Here is a 20838-nt window from a genome sequence, read left to right as displayed (position 1 = left end):
TGTATCATGTGAAAAATAGGTCACTAGAACTATCAATGTTCAATGAAAGACGATTTTATTCTGCAAGCTACGCTAGGATGACAAAAAGATTATGTAATGCTATGCTAGCCGATGAAGGTAAAGCCGTTATGGTCAAATATTGTGTTATGCTTGAAGAGACCAGAAAGGTATTGGCAGTTGCTGTGCCACTGCACTATAATTCTAATATTGGACATTTTTTTCCTGCTGGAAAACATCTTGTAGCTCTACAAATGAACTCGTGTCAGTGGAGACATTTATGATTTTTTTTTCCTGATCGATGTGAAAATTAATTATGTGCAACAGTTCATTGTTAGAATGTCTAATATATATGGACATAGTGTTTTCAAATAAAGGATTGCAGTTTTGTATGTCTGTATCTGCAGATGGTAGAACAAAGTCAATGAAAGCTTTTATACCAAGTATATATTGTTAATACTCAACACAAGATATTTGCCATATCTTATAATCTAAAACTACCTCAGAGTATCAGAATAAAAATCTCTACAGTTTAATTTGTTACCTTTAATTTATGAAACAAATCTGGTGAAGACGTTTGATGAATTTTCAGGAATATTTCATGAATATAATGGTATAGAAATGTCAGTTGTTAAGTGGGACGATTCAGCGTCAATGGGAATTAGCATTACAGACCCCCCCCCCCCCCGGGGACTGTTTAGCGTCAAGGGAAATTTAACATGGAGAAAAATCGTGGGACTGTTTAGCGTCAAGGGAAATTAACATGGGAAATATAGTTTGGGACTGTTGAGTGTCAAGGGGAATTGAACATGGGAATATGGGACTGTATAGCGTCAAGGGAATTTAAACAGGGTGGGACTGTATAGCGTCAAGGGAATTTAAACAGGGTGGGACTGTATAGCGTCAAGGGAAATTTAACATGGAATTTTATTTTTTTTTAAAAATAAAAAAATAGAATAAAAAAGGGGTTTGCAATTAAAAGTCGACCTCTTTTCGAGAAACTGGAGTGGCCCTGAATAGGGCCTTTGGGTTTATATATGCCCTTAACATAAAGGGCATCTGTGACTTCTTGTCCTTAGGCTTCGTCTCACTGTAGGACCGTAAATCAGGACTCTTTTGAGGCATCCTTGCCTCTCCACATAAATCCTACGTATCCATAGGTTGCTGGCGGTCCTATGGACAACTGTCCAGTTGGATCGGACATACATGGGTATGTCCGTCCTGAACATCATTGTTGACACAAGGGTGGAAGATTCAACGTCAGTCCACATGCTGAGGCGACGAGAACAGGTAATTCAATGCAGTGAACTGCGCTTATTTATAGGTAGAGAAGGACTGAAACGGATTGAGTTCATTGACCAATTCAAACACGCGTTACAAAATTCAGTCAGCTCCCATCCAATCCGAAGAGAACAGTCTGTGACGTCACGTGGTCTATATAGATTCGCTAGCTCCTGTGCGCTGTCAATCCATGCGACAGTGATTCAACATGACGGAAACTCAGAAAACGATCCATTGGGGTGCACCAGCAGTGGAGACTACACAAGGTTGATTGATTGATTGATTGATTGTTTGTTTTTTAACGGCGCATCAGCACTTTTAGGCTATTTAGCGCCAAACAAACTGTTATTTGTATAATCTTTTAAAACTTATAAAAGGTCCTATATCGGCCAGCGATATAAAAGAACAAATGGTTGAAATTAAAAACGGTAAGATGGTAACGGTGCAAAATAAAGCTTCCCGATCAACGGGAGATGTAAAAAAATGATTGATTGTTTGTTTTTTAACGGCGCATCAGCACTTTTAGGCTATTTAGCGCCAAATAGAGTGTTACTTGTATAATCTTTTAAAACTTATAAAAGGTTCTATATCGACCAGCGATATAAAAGAACAAATGGTTGAAATTAAAAACGGTAAGATGGTAACGGTGCAAAATAAAGCTTCCCGATCAACGGGAGATGTAAAAAAGATGAATAGGTATTAAAATGGGACGGTATATATATTGCATAAAACTGCACAAGGTGATAGCATAAAAGTCAGAGTTTAGAGTAAATATTTACGGCTTTCAAGAACTCTATAATACGAGTGATGTTTATATTATCAAAAAGTTCTTTCATGTGATGCACAATGTAATAACGATCGCGCGTAGGTTGTAGGTCAAAGCACTCTATCATAAAGTGCTTGACAGTGAATGGTTCATTGCAAGAAACGCACTCTGGTGGGTCTTCACCTTTTAGTATGTGGGTGTGGGTGATACAAGTATGACCAATTCGGATTCTTGCAATGACTACCTCCTCCCTACGAATGCTTCTGTAGGAAGGAGTCCATTATCCTAGAGTTGGTTTGATTGCATGAAGTTTGTTATTTACAGCATCATTCCATGATGCCTGCCACTTCTGACGTAAGAACTTTCTGATACAAGGTTTAAAATCAGTATATGGTATTTTAAAATCAGATGGTTCTTGAGAAAGGGCCATTTTAGCAGCGCGATCTGCTTTTTCGTTACCTTTAATACCAATGTGGCTAGGTAACCAACAGTATATTATATTGTGGGAGACACTCAGCTCGGTATTTTTTACAAGTATGCTTTTCAATAATGGGTTCTCCAGTTTTCTATTGTGTAGTGACTGGAGTACTGATAGCGAGTCGGAGAAAATAATACTGTTTAAAATACAGTTCTTTTCTATATGTTGCAGAGCAAGGTCTATTGCTCTGATTTCGGCTGTAAAAATTGATGCTCCATTTGGTAAGCGAACTTGCGTTGTGTGATTTCCACAAACAAAGGCTGCAGCAGCCTTTTCCTCATCCTTTGATCCATCAGTGTAAATTCTGGTGTAGTTTTTAAATTCGGTGAGGAGTTCATGGTAAGAGTTGTGGAAGATAGAAGGGTTTGTTTCGGACTTTTTCCCATCGTGTAGCGTAAAACGTACTTTTGGTTGTTTAATTAGCCAGGGTGGTGTTTCGGAGATGGATGTTTTCTGAATTTTTGAAAGATCTATATTTGCAGTGTCAAGGCTGGATGATATTCTAATGCCAAAGGAAGGTATGGCGTTTGGTTTATTTTCGTATAAAGTTTTGTATTTGGGTTGAAAAACAGCCGAAAAAGCAGGATTCAGAGGGTTTGATTTTAATTTCAGAGCATACTGTGCGGAAAGCATTTCTCTACGATGCGATAACGGTGGTTCATTCGCCTCAGTTAGAAGGCTTTCACACGGGGATGTTTTAAATGCTCCCAGAACCAGTCTTATTCCCTGATGATGAATTGGATCAAGCATTTTAAGATACGATTTTCTGGCAGAACCATACACAACGCAACCATAGTCTAGTTTGGAGCGAATAAACGTTCTATATAAATTTAGGATGACTTTTCTATCAGCACCCCAGTCAGTGTGTGCTACTACTTTAAGTATGTTAAGTGCTTTTAAGCATTTAGCTTTTAAGTTCTTTAGTTGTGGAATAAAGGTCAGTTTTCTGTCAAAGATTATACCTAAAAATTTGGTTTCCTCAACAACTGGAATAGGTGTTCCATCCAGTGTGAGGTTCGGTTCATCGTGATGTTTTCGTAACTGACAGAAATGCATGCATACCGCTTTTGATTTCGAGAATTTGAAACCGTTTGCATTGGCCCAATTTTGAATTTTGTTTATATTTTGCTGCAGTTGTCTTTCATTTGTATGCATGTGCTTTGACCGATAACATATTAGAAAATCATCAACGTATAAGGAACAATCCACACCAGGAGTCAAACACTTGGTGATGCTATTAATTTTGATGTTAAAGAGCGTCACAGATAAAATACTGCCCTGGGGCACACCCATCTCTTGCTCGTGCAGATCTGAGAGGATAGAGCCCACTTGTACTTTGAATTCTCTGTTGGAGAGAAAGTTGGATATGAAAGAGGGCAGACGGCCTTTTAGACCTAGATCGTTCAGGTCATTTAGTATCCCGTACTTCCATGTCGTGTCATAGGTCTTTTCTAAATCAAAGAAAACCGCTACTAAATGTTCTTTCTTAATAAATGCATCACGAATGAATGTTTCTAGTCTAACCAGATGATCATTGGTGCTCCGGCCATATCGAAAGCCACTTTGGAAAGGAGATATTAAATTGTTAGTTTCCAAATACCAGACAAGCCGAGAATTGATCATTCGTTCCATTGTTTTGCACACACAGCTTGTGAGTGCAATTGGTCGATAGCTGTTGGGGTCTTCGCTATCTTTACCGGGTTTGGGGACTGGTATTACAGTTGCTTCTTTCCAGATTTTTGGTACATTACCAGTAATCCATAAATCATTGAAGAGTTTCAAAAGAGATGTTAATGATGATTCTGGAAGGTGTTTCAGAAACTGGTAATGTATCTCGTCAGGCCCAGCGGATGTATCATGGGCCTTATCTAAAGCCTCCCTAAGCTCCGATAGTGAGAACAATTGATTATAACTTTCCGAGTTGTTGGATGTGAATTTTAAACGTGACTTTTCTTTTTGAGTTTTAAGTTTTTGGAAGGCTTCTGAATAATTAGATGATGAGGAATTTTTCGAGAAACTGTCAGCAAGAATATTTGCAATGTCACGTTTTGAACTAAAGTTGTTATTGTTCAGTGTCAGATGTCGGAGAGGGTTTTGCTTTCTCTTTCCGTTTATTTTGCGTATAGTGTCCCAAACTTTTTTAACAGAGGAACGAGAGTTTAAAGAAGAAACATACTTCTTCCATGATGCTCTTTTCCTTTCTTTGATTATGCGGCGAGCTTTGGCCCGGGTAATGCGATATATATTTAAGTTTTCGGGCGTCGGTTGATTATTAAATTTCCTTAATGCTTCTCGGCGTAGTTTAATGGCTTCCTTACATTCCTTAGTGACCCAAGGTTTTTGGGTTCTTTTACAATATGGCGAGGACTTGGGAACGGATTCTTCTGCAATCTCTATTAAAATAGATGTAAAATGCTGAATGGTGTCGTCAACAGTGAAAACTGTATCCTCATTCAGCCTAGTTTTACAGAGTGTTTCAAACTTGGCCCAGTCGGCCTTCTTTAAATTCCAATGTGGAATTACTTCATCGCCTGTAGAGTTAAGATTTATAAGAAAGATTGGGAAGTGATCGCTGCTGTGAAGGTCATCAGCGACCTTCCATTCATAGTTCAAAAGCAGAGAAGGAGAACAAATTGTCAAATCGATGCTTGTGTATGTACCCGTGCCTGGGTGTAAATATGTAGGTGTTTTGGTATTATATAGACACAGATCGTGTCTAGAAATAAAGTCTTCAACTTTGTGACCTCTGTCACTTATATGATTTGATCCCCATAAAATGTTATGGGCATTAAAATCCCCGAGTAAAACAAAGGGTGCGGGAAGCTGTTGAACAAGATTGTCCAGTTCGTTTGGTACTAGGTTAGTGTTTGGTGGTAAATAAATAGAGCAAAATGTAATCACTCGATGTAGAGTGACGCTTACAGCAATGGCTTGTAAATTGGTGTTTAAATGAATGAAGCTATGAGGAGCACTGTTGTTTACAATAACAGAAACTCCTCCTGATGCCCTATCAACATTTGGAGAGCAGGTGTTAAACAGGGAGTAGTTTTTAAATGTGATATTGTCTGTATCTTTCAAGAATGTTTCTTGAAGGCATAGTACCGCAGGATCATGTTCGTTTAAAAGCAGGAGAATATCATTGTAATTTGCTTTAAGTCCTCGACAATTCCATTGTATGATAGTGTTTTTCATTATAAATTTAAATTAAAGATTGTGGAGCTAGGTTAGACCTTTCGCAGACGGAATTTGTTTTGTTATTTCTCTGGAGGAAGTACGGGGGTGAATTTTTTGTTTGTAGGTCTGGAGTTCCCTTGTGCGCATGGAGCAGATTCTTCTGCATCCATGCTCTCGATGTCTCCAAACCTGTTATAAAGTTTGATGGGGTCATCTGACCCCTTTTGTTGCCTGTTTCCGTGAGATTTTTTATTCTTTGGTGATTTAGGTTGTTGGGTATTATTAAATGTAGTCTGAGTAGATGCCGTGTTTTTCTGTGCTTGGTAATGGGGGGTGTTTGAATTTGGTGTTGAATCGGGTGCTTCTGTTTGTGTTTGAGCGTCCTTCGTTGTTTTAGGATTGCTCTTCACTACAGTGGAGAAGGATGGGCCAGGATGGGCTGTTTTTGCCTGTACAATTTTTCTGGCTTCTGGATAGGGAATATTATTTGTGTATTTTACCCTCTGAATTTCCTTCTCCTGTTTCCAGGTATCGCAATCCTTGGAATTTGCGTGGTGCTCTTTGCCGCAGTTGACACAATGCGGAGTTGCTCTACAATCAGATTCCTGATGAGCATTGTCTCCGCATCGGCCACATATTTGGCTCTTGGAGCAGCGGTCTTCGTGATGGCCGTATTTTTGACACTTATAACACCGAAGGGGGTTGGGAATGTAAATCTCTACCTTTACTTACAAAAAGCCAACTTTCACCACTTTGGGTACAGTTGGCCTGTTGAAGGTGAGTACAATGGTGTTGGTGTCCTGCAGATTGTTATTACGTTTAATACGTATTCGTCGGACTGCAGTGACACCTTCATCTTTCATTCCTTCGATGATGTCAGCGTCGGTGACTCCAGCCAAGTCACGGCAGCGAATCACGCCTTTGGACGTATTCAGTGTGGTGTGAGCGAATGAGGTTACTGGGATATCAAAGAACGTTTTCATTTTCCTGATATTGTCTGATTGACCTCGTCGCTCACACTCAATAAGAAGACAACCCGATTTCAACTTTTTAACACTTTTAGGTGTGCCAATCGATCCTGTGATAGTCTTTTCGATGACAAATGGAGATAGTGCGGCAAGCGGTTTCGTGGCATCTTTTGACTGTATGACCATGAAGCGTGGAAATGACTCCACACTAAATGGTTCATCGTCAGACTCTGATAAGGGTTTCGATCTTTTATTTTGATTTTTTTTGGAATTATCCATGATGGCTAGATTAGAAATTCAGCACCCGTGCTCCCCACCCACCAAGGAGCCCAACAAGGGGACACTTTTCAAGTGTCAGGGATACACAGATGCCATACTCAGTTGATAAAATTACCTTTGAATGACCCTGAAGTCGCCAATTTCTAAGGTCGGTAAAATTACCCCCCGATTGACCCGTTAAGCCACCGCCTTCTAGGAAGCCTTCTAAGACTTGGAAAAGGGAAATATAAAGGAAAAGAATATAGGGGCAACGGTGGTATGAAGAGAGATACAAGGAGAGAGAGAGAAAGAAGGTGAGAAAGTTAATAAAGACCTCCTAGGGCTCGGCGTGACCAGCCGATTTGTCGGAACCGGGCCCATCCCGACCACCCGTCTAAGAGAAGTAGAGGCCAAAGTAGTGTATTGCAGGGAAAGCCACTGCTCAACTACCAGGATCCTTTCCTCCCCCGACACGGGACGCAACCCACGGCAAACAGGTTGCCTCTACTTAGTCGCCTTTTACGACACGTAGCGAGGCACGTCGGGCCAATTCTACAACCCCGGACCCGCAGGGGGCCTCCAATAACGAAGTGCGATTTTCAATCAAAAGAAAATAATAACGGCAAATTAATCTCTCTCCTTCTATATAACAAACCTAATCTCCTCTAGCTGTTAAGCACCAATCCAAAAAACAGGCACTAGGAACCATACTAGTATACGCCTGGACAGAATCCTTACATTACTACAAGCACCGGTAATATTGTGAGACTTTCTGTCACAAGGATTAAAAAACAGCCCTCTCATTTTTTCTTTACTGTACTACCTAACTAAACTACCTCCAACTAATACTATGGCATCTCTAAATTTAACAAAGCAGGCAATCCACAATAGGAACACCAGAAATTACAGGGAAGTTAGGCAAAAAAGGAAAATGGACAGAATAAATGCTAAAAAACATACTACAGGTTCTACTCCTACACACATAGGAACTTTTAAAACTACACCAAACTCCAAATTCAAGCCACGGAATTATCCTTCACTTCCTCAACCCCGGACTTTGAATTGATAAAAGCACAGGCAGTAAAACTCAGCCCTAGTTCTCCCATCATATTCAATACTTACGATACCTTGCCGGGGGGGGGGGAGGTTTTGGAATGTACCTTGGCCATGGAAAACAACACGATAGACCATTCTTTTAGAACACCAACCCCCACTTTCCAAACATTGGCATCATCCCCTAGAAAGCTACCTATAACTATACAAATTGAGACAAAAACAGCAGGGGCAGTAAGTTATAGCGAGATAGCACAGCAGGGGATTAAGCATACTAACAAAGGAAACTCAACAATAACGCCTACGGGCAAAACCCAAACAAAACCCTTAAGTCCGACCAAAAGCTGTGCAAATAAATACCACAATAGTCAAACCCCGGGGCCATCCAAACCATTAACGGAAAAAGACTTACTCTATAGTCCAACCGATTTAGAATCCACCCCCACCCCCGTTTTTACAACAATCAAACAAAAGGGATATTTAGGAGAAGGAAAAGGTCCCTTGAAACAAAAATTGGAACAAACTAACATGACTAATACCAAACGGACTCCAGCAAACCAAATACCACAAATAGAAGAAATTACCAAATTAGAGAAAACCACCTACCCCCAAACAAACTGTACAAAACACGCAAATCAAAAACCAAAACATAAGTACCACCCTTTAGAACTAACACTATACATCAAAAGTAGAAACCCCAGATTTACCAACATGACTACAAACAGTATCATAGGAGCCCTACAAAGAAATCACTCAGGGAAGCTCAAAATAATTTGACTTAACACAGGATACATAATAGTGCACTGCGGCACTCAAAGGCAAATGGCCAAATATTTAGAAATAAGGGACATCAACACTATACCAGTCCAAGTAGAAAAACATCATCAAACAACCACAGGAGCCACTCTCAACTCAAATATCAGAATTCCAAATAAACCTAGGTATCCAACACAGGAAAAGGCAGAGCCACCAAAAACAATTTTCAAATCTATCCTGAAGGAAACCAGAAATCTGCAAAAATTAAACAATGAACAAATCACTGCTCAAATCAAGGAAGGTGGAACCCAAATCAATAGAGCCTTCAAACTAAGGAACCACCACGGATTCGAAAGTAACACAGCAGTAATATAATCTAACCTACCCCTATCTACAATAATTAAACTAAACCCCACAGAAATCAGATATAAACTTGAAGCATATATCAATAAACCCAGACTATGTAACAATTGTCAACGCTGGGGCCACTATGGCACTAAATGCAAATACCAACACACATGTAAACAGTGCGGGGGCAACCACAGAGGGCAATGCAAAAGGGAAACCCCACTATGTACAAACTTAAGGGAAACCACCTCCCCGACACACCAAACTGCCCCCATGCTATTAGAGAAGAACAGATTATACAACTAATGAACTCTAAAAACATGTGCTACCAACTAGCTAAACAGGAAATATTGTTGTTGTTGTTGTTGTTGTGGGGTTTAACGCATTTTTCAGCACACGGTAGGCCATATATGGCGGCCAGTATTAATGGTGGAGGAAGAAACCGGGAAAACCCCGGAAAGAACCACCGACCCACGAGAAGCTACTGGCATGCTTTCTCACATATCTACATTGGCTGAATCTGAGACTCGAACCGGCGCAGACAGAGGTGAGATGGCAGTGATCCGTAACGGCGAACGCTTTAGACCACTCGGCCACTCGGGGCCCCACAGGAAATATTATTAAACGAGCCGAAGCAAACTGTATCTAACAGCACAACAAACTTGAAAGCTGTCACTTCAAAAACTTCTAGTAGACCTATCATCCCACACCCACCCTCCCCACAAAGGTCACGTATCATTAACACCACGCAAATCAAGGATCCAACAAATATTACAAACAACAAACTAGACGCACTAGAAAGTAGGATCAAACACCTAGAAACTATACTAAAACTCATATTGGGACAAGTAGGATATAAAACTCCACAATACCATAGACCAATAAATGAACATAACCATCATGTATAGTACAACAAATAGGGACTTAACAATATGGTAATGGAATGCGAGGGGACTGTCAGGCAATATAGATGAGCTAAGACTAAAACTACAAAACCTATCTATAAAATCTGACATAATCTGCATTCAAGAGACAAAAATCACCAACAAAATAAGGGCCCTACCAAAAATTAAGGGTTACGCCCCAGGGTACTTCCAAAATAGACTCAAAGGGCAAGGGGGGGGGGGTTAGCTACCTTCATTATAAACAACATGCCCAATGTAACACCAGTCCCCATACCCCTCAAAATAGACGAAAGTCAGTCAGTGGAAATCCAATCCTTAATAATACATACAGGAATAGAGAATATCCAGATTTTTAACTTCTACGATCCAGGAGGCAGTACTAAAAATTCTAGCATAGACTCATACCAATAAATTAATGACAATAAAAGGGTAGACCGAGTAGTCATATGCGGAGATTTCAACGCGCATAACGATATGGGGAAGTGATCGAACGGACAAACGAGGCAGGTTGGTTGAAACTTGGATAGCAGAATCCAACCTGACCATACTAAACAACGGTACCAGACCTCGACTAAACCCCGAAAATGGTACCCTCACCGCCATCGATCTAACCATATGCTCCCCAACAATAGCACAGGTGGCGGAATGGAGAGTGACCACTTCCCATTGATAACCACCCTGCAAATGACTACTCAGTTTAACTCACAACAAACACAACCCAAGTGGACATACGAAAAAGCAGATTGGAAAATGTATAAAACCCTACTCAGCACAATAGACCACAAGGACTTAGAAAACGACAATTTAAACACATACTATGACAACCTAATTAATACTATCAATCTAGCTGAAACATCTAGCATACCTAAAACAAGGGGCCGCCCAGGCAAACAACCAGTCCCGTGGTGGAGTGTACTATGCCAACAAACACACATAAAAATGAAAAAGGCACTCAATAAATTTAGACGCACAGGAAACTCACCGGATTTCACCAACTATAAAGTCAAAGAACAAGAACTTAAAAAAACCAATAAACAAGCCAAAGAAACTACTTGGCAAAAATACTGCAAAAGTATAAATATCAAAACCAGTACCAAACAAGTCTGGGACAAAATTAGAGCCATCAGAGGAAAAACATATAATAGCACACCAAAATTACCAGGGGCAATTACAAACAAAGATAAGGCTGAAACACTACAGACCTGTTTACCCATCCGTATTTTACCGTATTTGTACGGAATAAGGCCCATCCGTACGGTCCTACGGTCATTGATCTGAAAATACGATTTGAGGTTGCATTTATTTTTTTTATTTTTTTAAATTATTTTTTACGTTTTTTTAAATTCCGGTTCGTTTCGTTGTCTCGTCTCTTTGGTCCGTGTCCGTGTCCGCAATTTGCGCCACATCACTGATTTTAACATTCTCAACATCCGGTTATTTAAACAAAGAAAATGCCGCCGACAAGAAAGTTTCAGCAGGATTCTGATGATGAAAATGCAAAGTCGAAACATAGAAAACAGCATTTTCTTCCAGTTTATCATACTCTGTGGCCATGCCTGAAACCATCGTCCAAAGGAGAACATTTTGTGCTTTGCACTGTTTGCAACGTTGATTTTTCCTGCGCACATGGTGGAAGGAATGACTGTTCACGGCATGTGGAATCCGAAAATCATGCGAAATTGGCATCATTAGTGAAGGGAAATAGAAATATTCTGTCGATGATGAAGGGAAAGGAAGTCAGTGATCAACACATATTTCAAAAGCAAATAACCCGTGCTGAGGCGATTTTATGTGAGATTATCGTAAATATGAATTTGTCATTGAGCACAGCCGACAAGTTAACGGAAGCAATGAAAAATATGTTCCCAGATTCCAGAATTGCACAAGGTACTTAGAAACAATCTCTCTCTCTCTCTCTCTCTCACACACACACAAACACAGATGCACACTCTTAATCTTATAACTTCAGATTGACACATTGTCCTTAGACCGATGTGGGTTCTTTTTCCTTTCATATCAGATCCAAACTTGTTTTTTTAAAAATAGTTTTTTAAAATAAAAATTAAAACGGAAACTAAACAATCACAGTTTAAGGTCAAAGAATCGCCGCCCCCCCCCCCCCATACTGCTGTGTTTGCTAGATGCATGAAAGCTGCTAAACTTGTTTAAACATTAAATATTTCCATAAATAGTATTGACTATAAAAAAATTATCAAAATAGGATAGAATTTCATAGATGTAGATACTAAATGCAATGATCTCGGTGTAAATGTTAAATATATTAAAAAATTCAGGTTATGCACGTTATTACAGTTGTATGTATCTTAGCTATACTCTGTCCTTAGTTAATTAGTTTGCAGATATTAGAATAATATCTGAAATGCTTTGGTTTTTTTGGTAAATAATAGGCTTCATAATATAAACTTTCTGCCAGTGGTTTCCATTTTGTAATGTTATTGCTGGCGTTCTTTAGGAATGAGGTGCTGTCGCAACAAAGCAACTGCTGTTATAAAGGAAATGTCAACAATTCAGATGAGTGACCTAACTGCACGCATGATAAAGTTCCCATTCAGCATTGCCACTGATGGAAGCAATGAAGGTGACAAGACACAGTTTCCTCTTGTGGTTCGAACCAAGCAGTCAGAATTAGGACAGGTCAGCTCAGAGCTGTTGGCACTACCTGTATGTGAAGGTTCTGCTACTGGTGAGAAATTTTTTAGTTACATGTTTTTAAAACTACTTTTCAGGGAGGAGATGGTGATGCCTTTCAAAGGACACCTGCTCAGATCGGGATTATTGATAATGATAGGTTGTCTTGCTAGTTTCTTTAAATCATTATCTATAAAACTAAAGATCGGACTGAACATTTTGTTACAAGGTATAGGCTTTATGTGCTTCATTTTACAACATTAGTATTTTGTTCCCTTGATATGGTATTTCGTTATTTCTGTTCAAAACAATTTCATCATTCTTCTCTGTATTGATTTTGAGAATATTAAGTGTCAAAAGTTCTTTAAAGTTATTTTTCTTTATTATCTTTTCCACCATTTGCATTCTGATTGTTTATGTATATGTCTTTTTCAGGTGAAAAGATCTTTGATCTTGTGCACAAAGAGCTTTTCATCCGTGGGATTCCATGGAAGAATTGCATCTCATTTGGATCTGACAATGCCAATGTAATGACTGGGAAGAAGAAAGGAGTTTTATCCTTTGTGGAGAAGGAACAGCCTGAAGTCTTCTTGTCTGCCTGCACCCTTCACCTAGTTCATCTTGCAGCAAAAAGAGGTGCAGAGTGCCTGCCACCAGTTGATGAAGTCCTGGTAGACATCTTTTACTTCTTTAAAAAAAGTACTGTCCGGCAGTCAAATCTGAAAGAACTTCAGGGACTATATGACGTCGAACAAAAAAAGATGCTCAAGCATGGAAGAACCAGATGGCTGAGCATTGGAAGGTATGACACTGATGGATTACTATTCACAATAATATTTGTTAGCAAACTGTCGTTGAGGTTTTGAATGTAATGAAAGGTTCCGATTTGTTGACTTCCTGATCAGAATCTTTGTAGTTTCATTAGTTATATGCCATCAATTCATTTACACTGTAATAATCATTTCCATGTTTCAGCTACATGTACATTGTTTAAATAGTTAATCTACTATATAGTCAATGCCCTTAATGTCAATTTCTGGTCAGAATAAATTTATAAATATATTGATTTATGCAGTTTCTCAAATTTTTTGCCTTCTTGTTTTTCAGATGCCTTGCAAGACTGCTTGAAAATTGGGATCCATTGAAGCATTTCTTCCATGAAGAACAGAAGAAGAAAAAACCAGGAAAATCTGAAGAGAGGGGCTACTCTGCACAGAAGGTTGATGTTATTTTCCAGTTCGTTCGTTCTCCGACAAACAGGCTGTATTGTTTATTTCTCAGCTATACCATCAAGGCATTTGAAAAAGTCCTTTTGAAATTACAAGCAGAGGACCCCATGATCCATGAGGTGCGGCCATTGCTGTGTAATCTCTTAACTGATCTATACAGCCGTTTTATTAAGCCAGATGCTATTTTGAATCATACTGTGGAGGAGGTCCGTTTCAAAGATCGACAGAAACAAAAGGATGATGAAGACCTTTTAATTGGAGGAGAAGCAAGAGATTTCCTGGGCAAAGCAGAAGAAAATCATCTGCGAAAGAGCAGAATAACAGACTTTTATTCCTCGGTGAGGGCTTACTTTGAAGCAATCTGTGCCTATCTTTTGGTGAAGCTGCCACTACAAGACCCCCTGCTTCAACACATTTGTGTTGTGGATCCTAGGAATCAAGTAACAGCAAAATCAATAAATTTACATTACTTTCTGAAAAGATTTCCATGCTTGTTACCACCAAGTGTAACTGCTGATACCATCATAGAGCAGTTTTGCCGGTACCAATCAATGGACATCTCAATGTGTTTGAAAAACAGAATTGATGAATTTTGGATTGCTGTTTCTGCCAAGGAACCTGATCTCCAGTCTTTGTGTGATGTCATGCTGAGCTTACTCACTGTGCCTCATAGCAGTGCTGCTTGTGAACGCATTTTCAGCTGTGTTAGGAAAAATGTTACTGATCAGAGATCCTCACTAGCTAATCAGACCATTGAGGCTTTATTGGTCCTGAAATCAAAAGCAAAGAATTTTACCAAAGAGTTGACAGATGACCAGCTGGATAGGATAAAGAGTGCCTATTATATAGCCATTAAAAACCCATAGACTAACTAAAGCCTTCATTAAAGTCAGTGGTGTTTAATTTCTGACGATTTTGCCTTGATACACAGAATTGCCTGAATACCAGCGTCTTTACAAACTAAGACTTATTTATAGAATATTATATAGTCTGCATGTTGTGCAATAGTAAATAATGGTAATTATAGTGTATTGATAGTGTCTACTATTTGTGAGCAGTTTCACAGGTGACGTGTGCTGTGTTGTGATGTTAGAGACACTGAATGAAAATACTGACTGCCATCTTAAAATACTGACTGTCATTGCTTAAAATACTGACAAGAAAATATATGGGTAAACAGGTCTGACACTAGCTAAGCACTTTGCAGAAATGAGCAGTAATAAAAACCACACCAACTCATTTCAACAACACAGAAACAAGGTAGAAAGAACCCATAGTAAACTATTTACTGACCTTGGCAATAAAAATTCCTACTTAAACAAAGATATTACAACTGCTGAGTGGGATAAAGCACTAAGCACCAAAAAAGAAACTTCCCCTGGAGAGGATAAAATCGGATATATCATGTATAAAAATATTCCAATTAACATCAAAAAATCAATAATTAATTTCTTAAACAAAATCTGGAAAACAGGAATACTACCTGATAAATGGAAAACTGCTATAGTTATTCCTATCCTGAAACAAAATATGGACCCCCACCACGTCAGCTCATACAGACCCATCTCATTAACAAACAAATTATGAAGATCATGGAAACAATAATAACTAATCGCCTAAAATGCCACCTAGAGCAAAATAATTTAATATCCGAAAACCAATGCGAATTAAGAAATAAAAGATCCACTACGGATCAACTCATAAGACTGGAAACAGCGATCAAATTAGCCTTTAACTCAAAAAGGAAAGCAGATATGAATCTAATAGCGGTATTCTTAGACTTAGAAAAAGCATTTGACCTAGTATGGACCAAAGGCTTACTAGCCAAATTAAATCACTATGGAATTACTGGTCAAATGTTCAACTTCATCGAAAACTTTTTAACAGACCGCAAAATAATAACTAGAGTTGGAGACACACACTCTGAAATACAGCCCCTTGAAAATGGAACTCCACAAGGAAGTGTACTCAGTCACACACTTTTCAACTTAATGATCAACGACCTAGATAAAAATCTGGCAACCAAACAAATTGAAATTTCGCAATTCGCGGACACCAGCGGAATATGGAAAGCTGGCAACCCCAGCAGTCAAAAAACCATACAAACTATACAAGATAGTCTAAATAACATAGGAAAATGGGCTGACAAATGGGGGTTCAAACTGTCACAGGATAAAACAGAAGTCATAATATTTTCACCCACACGTAAACTAAATAAACCACAACCGACTTTTACAATAAACAATCAAGTAATTAAATGTTAAATTTAAGAAGTTCCTGGGTATGTACTTCGACGAACACCTAAATTGGGGAAAACACATACAGGAAGTAGTACAAAGATGCGATAAGGACATCAATCTAATAAGAAGCCTTAAAGGATCGAACTGGGGATCCAATCATTGATTGATTGATTGTTTCTTTTTTAACGGCGCATCAGCACTCTTAGGCTATTTAGCGCCAAACAAAGTGTTACTTGTATAATCTTTTAAAACTTATAAAAGGTTCTACATCGACCAGCTATATAAAAGAACAAATGGTTGAAATTAAAAACGGTAAGATGGTAACGGTGCAAAATAAAGCTTCCCGATCAACGGGAGATGTAAAAAAGATGAATAGGTATTAAAATGGGGCGGAATGTATATTGCATAAAACTGCACAAGGTGATAGCATAAAAGTCAGAGTTTAGAGTAAATATTTACGGCTTTCAAGAACTCGATAATACGAGTGATGTTTATATTATCAAAAAGTTCTTTCATATCATGCACAACGTAATAACGATCGCGCGTAGGTTGTAGGTCAAAGCACTCTATCATAAAGTGCTTGACAGTGAATGGTTCATTGCAAGAAACGCACTCTGGTGGGTCTTCACCTTTTAGTATGTGGGTGTGGGTGATATAAGTATGACCAATTCGGATTCTTGCAATGACTACCTCCTCCCTACGAATGGTTCTGTAGGAAGGAGTCCATTCTCCTAGAGTTGGTTTGATTGCATGAAGTTTGTTATTTACAGCATCATTCCATGATGCCTGCCACTTCTGACGTAAGAACTTTCTGATACAAGGTTTAAAATCTGTATATGGTATTTTAAAATCAGATGGTTCTTGAGAAAGGGCCATTTTAGCAGCGCGATCTGCTTTTTCGTTACCTTTAATACCAATGTGGCTAGGTAGCCAACAGTATATTATATTGTGGGAGACACTCAGCTCGGTATTTTTGACGAGTATGTTTTTCAATAATGGGTTCTCCAGTTTTCTATTGTGTAGTGACTGAAGTACTGATAGCGAGTCGGAGAAGATGATACAGTTTGAAATACGATTCTTTTCTATATGTTGCAGAGCAAGGTCTATTGCTCTGATTTCGGCTATAAAAATTGATGCTCCATTTGGTAAGCGAACTTGCGTTGTGTGATTTCCACAAACAAAGGCTGCAGCAGCCTTTTCCTCATCCTTTGATCCATCAGTGTAAATTCTCGTGTAATTTTTAAATTCGGTGAGGAGTTCATGGTAAGAGTTGTGGAAGATAGAAGGGTTTGTTTCGGATTTTTTTCCATCGTGTAGCGTAAAACGTACTTTTGGTTGTTTAATTAGCCAGGGTGGTGTTTCGGAGATGGATGTTTTCTGAATTTTCGAAAGATCTATATTTGTAGTGTCAAGGCTGGATGATATTCTAATGCCAAAGGAAGGTATGGCGTTTGGTTTATTTTCGTATAAAGTTTTGTATTTGGGTTGAAAAACAGCCGAAAAAGCAGGATTCAGAGGGTTTGATTTTAATTTGAGAGCATACTGTGCTGAAAGCATTTCTCTACGATGCGATAACGGTGGTTCATTCGCCTCAGCTAGAAGGCTTTCACACGGGGATGTTTTAAATGCTCCCAGAGCCAGTCTTATTCCCTGATGATGAACTGGATCAAGCATTTTAAGATACGATTTTCTGGCAGAACCGTACACAACGCAACCATAGTCTAGTTTGGAGCGAATAAACGTTCTATATAAATTCAGGATGACTTTTCTATCAGCACCCCAGTCAGTGTGTGCTACTACTTTAAGTAGGTCAAGTGCTTTTAAGCATTTGGCTTTCAAGTTTTTTAGGTGTGGAATAAAGGTCAGTTTTCTGTCAAAGATAATACCCAAAAATTTTGTTTCCTCAACAACTGGAATAGGTGTTCCGTCCAGCGTGAGTTTAGGTTCATCGTGGTGTCGTCGTAATTGACAGAAATGCATACATACCGTTTTTGATTTCGAGAATTTGAAACCGTTCGTACTAGCCCAATTTTGAATCTTGTTGATATTTTGCTGTAGTTGTCTTTCAATTGTATGCATGTGCTTTGACCGATAACATATGAGAAAATCATCAACATATAGTGAGCAATCCACACCAGGAGTCAAACACTTGGTGATGTTATTAATTTTGATATTGAAAAGTGTCACAGATAGAATACTGCCCTGGGGCACACCCATCTCTTGCTCGTGCAAATCTGAGAGAGTACAGCCCACTCGTACCTTGAATTCTCTGTCGGAGAGGAAGTTGGATATGAAAGAGGGCAGACGGCCTTTTAGACCTAGATCGTGCAGGTCTTTTAGTATCCCGTACTTCCATGTTGTGTCATAGGCCTTTTCTAAATCAAAGAAAACCGCTACTAAATGTTCTTTCTTGATAAATGCATCGCGAATGAATGTTTCTAGTCTAACCAGATGATCGTTGGTGCTCCGTCCATAACGAAAGCCACTTTGGAAAGGAGATATTAAATTGTTAGTTTCCAGGTACCATACAAGCCGAGAATTGATCATTCGTTCCATTGTTTTGCACATGCAGCTTGTGAGTGCAATAGGTCGATAGTTGGTAGGATCTTCACTATCTTTACCGGGTTTGGGAAATGGTATTACTGTTGCTTCTTTCCATATTTTAGGTAGGTTACCAGTAATCCATAAATCATTGAAGAGTTTTAAAAGAGATGTTAAAGATGATTCTGGAAGATGTTTTAAAAACTGGTAATGTATTTTGTCAGGCCCAGCGGAAGTATCATGGGCCTTGTCTAAAGCCTCCATAAGTTCTGATAGTGAAAACAGCTGGTTGTAGCTTTCCGAGTTGTTGGATGTGAATTTTAAACGTGACTTTTCTTTTTGAGTTTTCAATTTTTGGAAGGCTTCGGAATAATTAGATGATGACGAATTTTTAGAGAATGTATCAGCAAGAACATTTGCTATGTCACGTTTTGAGCTAAGATTGTTATTGTTCACTTTTAGATGTCGGAAAGAATTGTGTTTTCTCTTTCCGTTTATTTTTCGGATCGTGTCCCAAACTTTCTTAATTGAGGAACGAGAGTTTAAAGAGGAAACATATTTCATCCATGATGCTCGTTTACTTTCTTTGATTGTGCGGCGAGCTTTGGCCCGGAGAATACGATATTTACTTAAATTCTCGGGCGTCGGATGATTGTTAAATTTTTTCAAGGCTTCTCGGCGTTGCCGTATGGCTTCCTTACATTCCTTAGTGAGCCAAGGTTTTAGGGTTCTTTTACAGTTTGCTGAGGACTTGGGGATAGATTCTTCTGCAATGTCGGTTAAAATAGATGTAAAATGCTGAATGGGGTCGTTAACATTGAAAACTGTATCCTCATTCAGCCTGGTTTTACAGAGTGTTTCGAATTTGGCCCAGTCGGCCTTCTTTAAATTCCATTGTGGAATTACTTCATCAATTGTAGAGTTATGATTTACAAGGGAGATTGGGAAGTGATCGCTGCTGTGAAGGTCATCAGCGACCTTCCATTCATAGTCCAAAAGCAGAGAAGGAGAACAAATTGTCAAATCGATGCATGTGTATGTACCCGTGCCTGGGTGTAAATATGTAGGTGTTTTGGTATTATATAGACACAGATCGTGTCTAGAAATAAAGTCTTCAACTTTGTGACCTCTGTCACTTACATGATTCGATCCCCATAAAATGTTATGGGCATTAAAATCCCCGAGTAAAACAAAGGGTGCGGGAAGCTGTTGAACAAGATTATCGAGTTCGTTTGGTACTAGGTTAGTGTTTGGTGGTAAATAAATAGAGCAAAATGTAATCACTCGATGTAGAGTGACGCTTACAGCAATGGCTTGTAAATTGGTGTTTAAAGTAATGAAACTATGAGGAGCTCTGTTGTTCAAAATAACAGAAACTCCTCCTGATGCCCTGTCAACATTTGGAGAGCAGGTGTTAAACAGGGAGTAGTTTTTAAATGTGATATTGTCTGTATCTTTCAAGAAGGTTTCTTGAAGGCATAGTACCGCAGGATCATGTTCGTTTAAAAGCAGGAGAATATCATTGTAATTTGCTTTAAGTCCTCGACAATTCCATTGTATGATAGTGTTTTTCATTATAAATTTAAATTAAAGATTGTGGAGCTAGGTTAGACCTTTCGCAGACGGAATTTGTTTTGTTATTTCTCTGGAGGAAGTACGGGGGTGAATTTTTTGTTTGTAGGTCTGGAGTTCCCTTGGGCGCATGGAGCAGATTCTTCTGCATCCATGCTCTCGATGTCTCCAAACCTGTTATAAAGTTTGATGGGGTCATCTGACCCCTTTTGTTGCCTGTTTCCGTGAGATTTTTTATTCTTTGGTGATTTAGGTTGTTGGGTATTATTAAATGTAGTCTGAGTAGATGCCGTGTTTTTCTGTGCTTGGTAATGGGGGGTGTTTGAATTTGGTGTTGAATCGGGTGCTTCTGTTTGTGTTTGAGCGTCCTTCGTTGTTTTAGGATTGCTCTTCACTACAGTGGAGAAGGATGGGCCAGGATGGGCTGTTTTTGCCTGTACAATTTTTCTGGCTTCTGGATAGGGAATATTATTTGTGTATTTTACCCTCTGAATTTCCTTCTCCTGTTTCCAGGTATCGCAATCCTTGGAATTTGCGTGGTGCTCTTTGCCGCAGTTGACACAATGCGGAGTTGCTCTACAATCAGATTCCTGATGAGCATTGTCTCCGCATCGGCCACATAT

At 39.0% G+C, this 20838-nt stretch overlaps 1 protein-coding gene across 1 annotated transcript; it reads left to right on the top strand.

The window, feature by feature from the left end:
* Nucleotides 1-12824: 12824 nt before the first annotated feature.
* Nucleotides 12825-14888, top strand: LOC149793945 (zinc finger protein 862-like). The gene is made up of 2 exons (XM_089967875.1): nucleotides 12825-13435; nucleotides 13741-14888. The coding sequence occupies exons 1-2, from the start codon at nucleotides 13050-13052 to the stop codon at nucleotides 14726-14728; spliced, it is 1374 nt and encodes a 457-aa protein (XP_089824001.1). The 5' UTR covers nucleotides 12825-13049; the 3' UTR covers nucleotides 14729-14888.
* Nucleotides 14889-20838: the final 5950 nt, after the last annotated feature.

Source organism: Sinohyriopsis cumingii, chromosome 8 (assembly GCF_028554795.1).
Source record: "Sinohyriopsis cumingii isolate HCF-2022 chromosome 8, ASM2855479v2, whole genome shotgun sequence".
Taxonomy (NCBI): domain Eukaryota; kingdom Metazoa; phylum Mollusca; class Bivalvia; order Unionida; family Unionidae; genus Sinohyriopsis; species Sinohyriopsis cumingii.
Note: the sequence above shows the minus strand (reverse complement) of the source record. Positions and strands in the feature narration are given on the sequence as shown.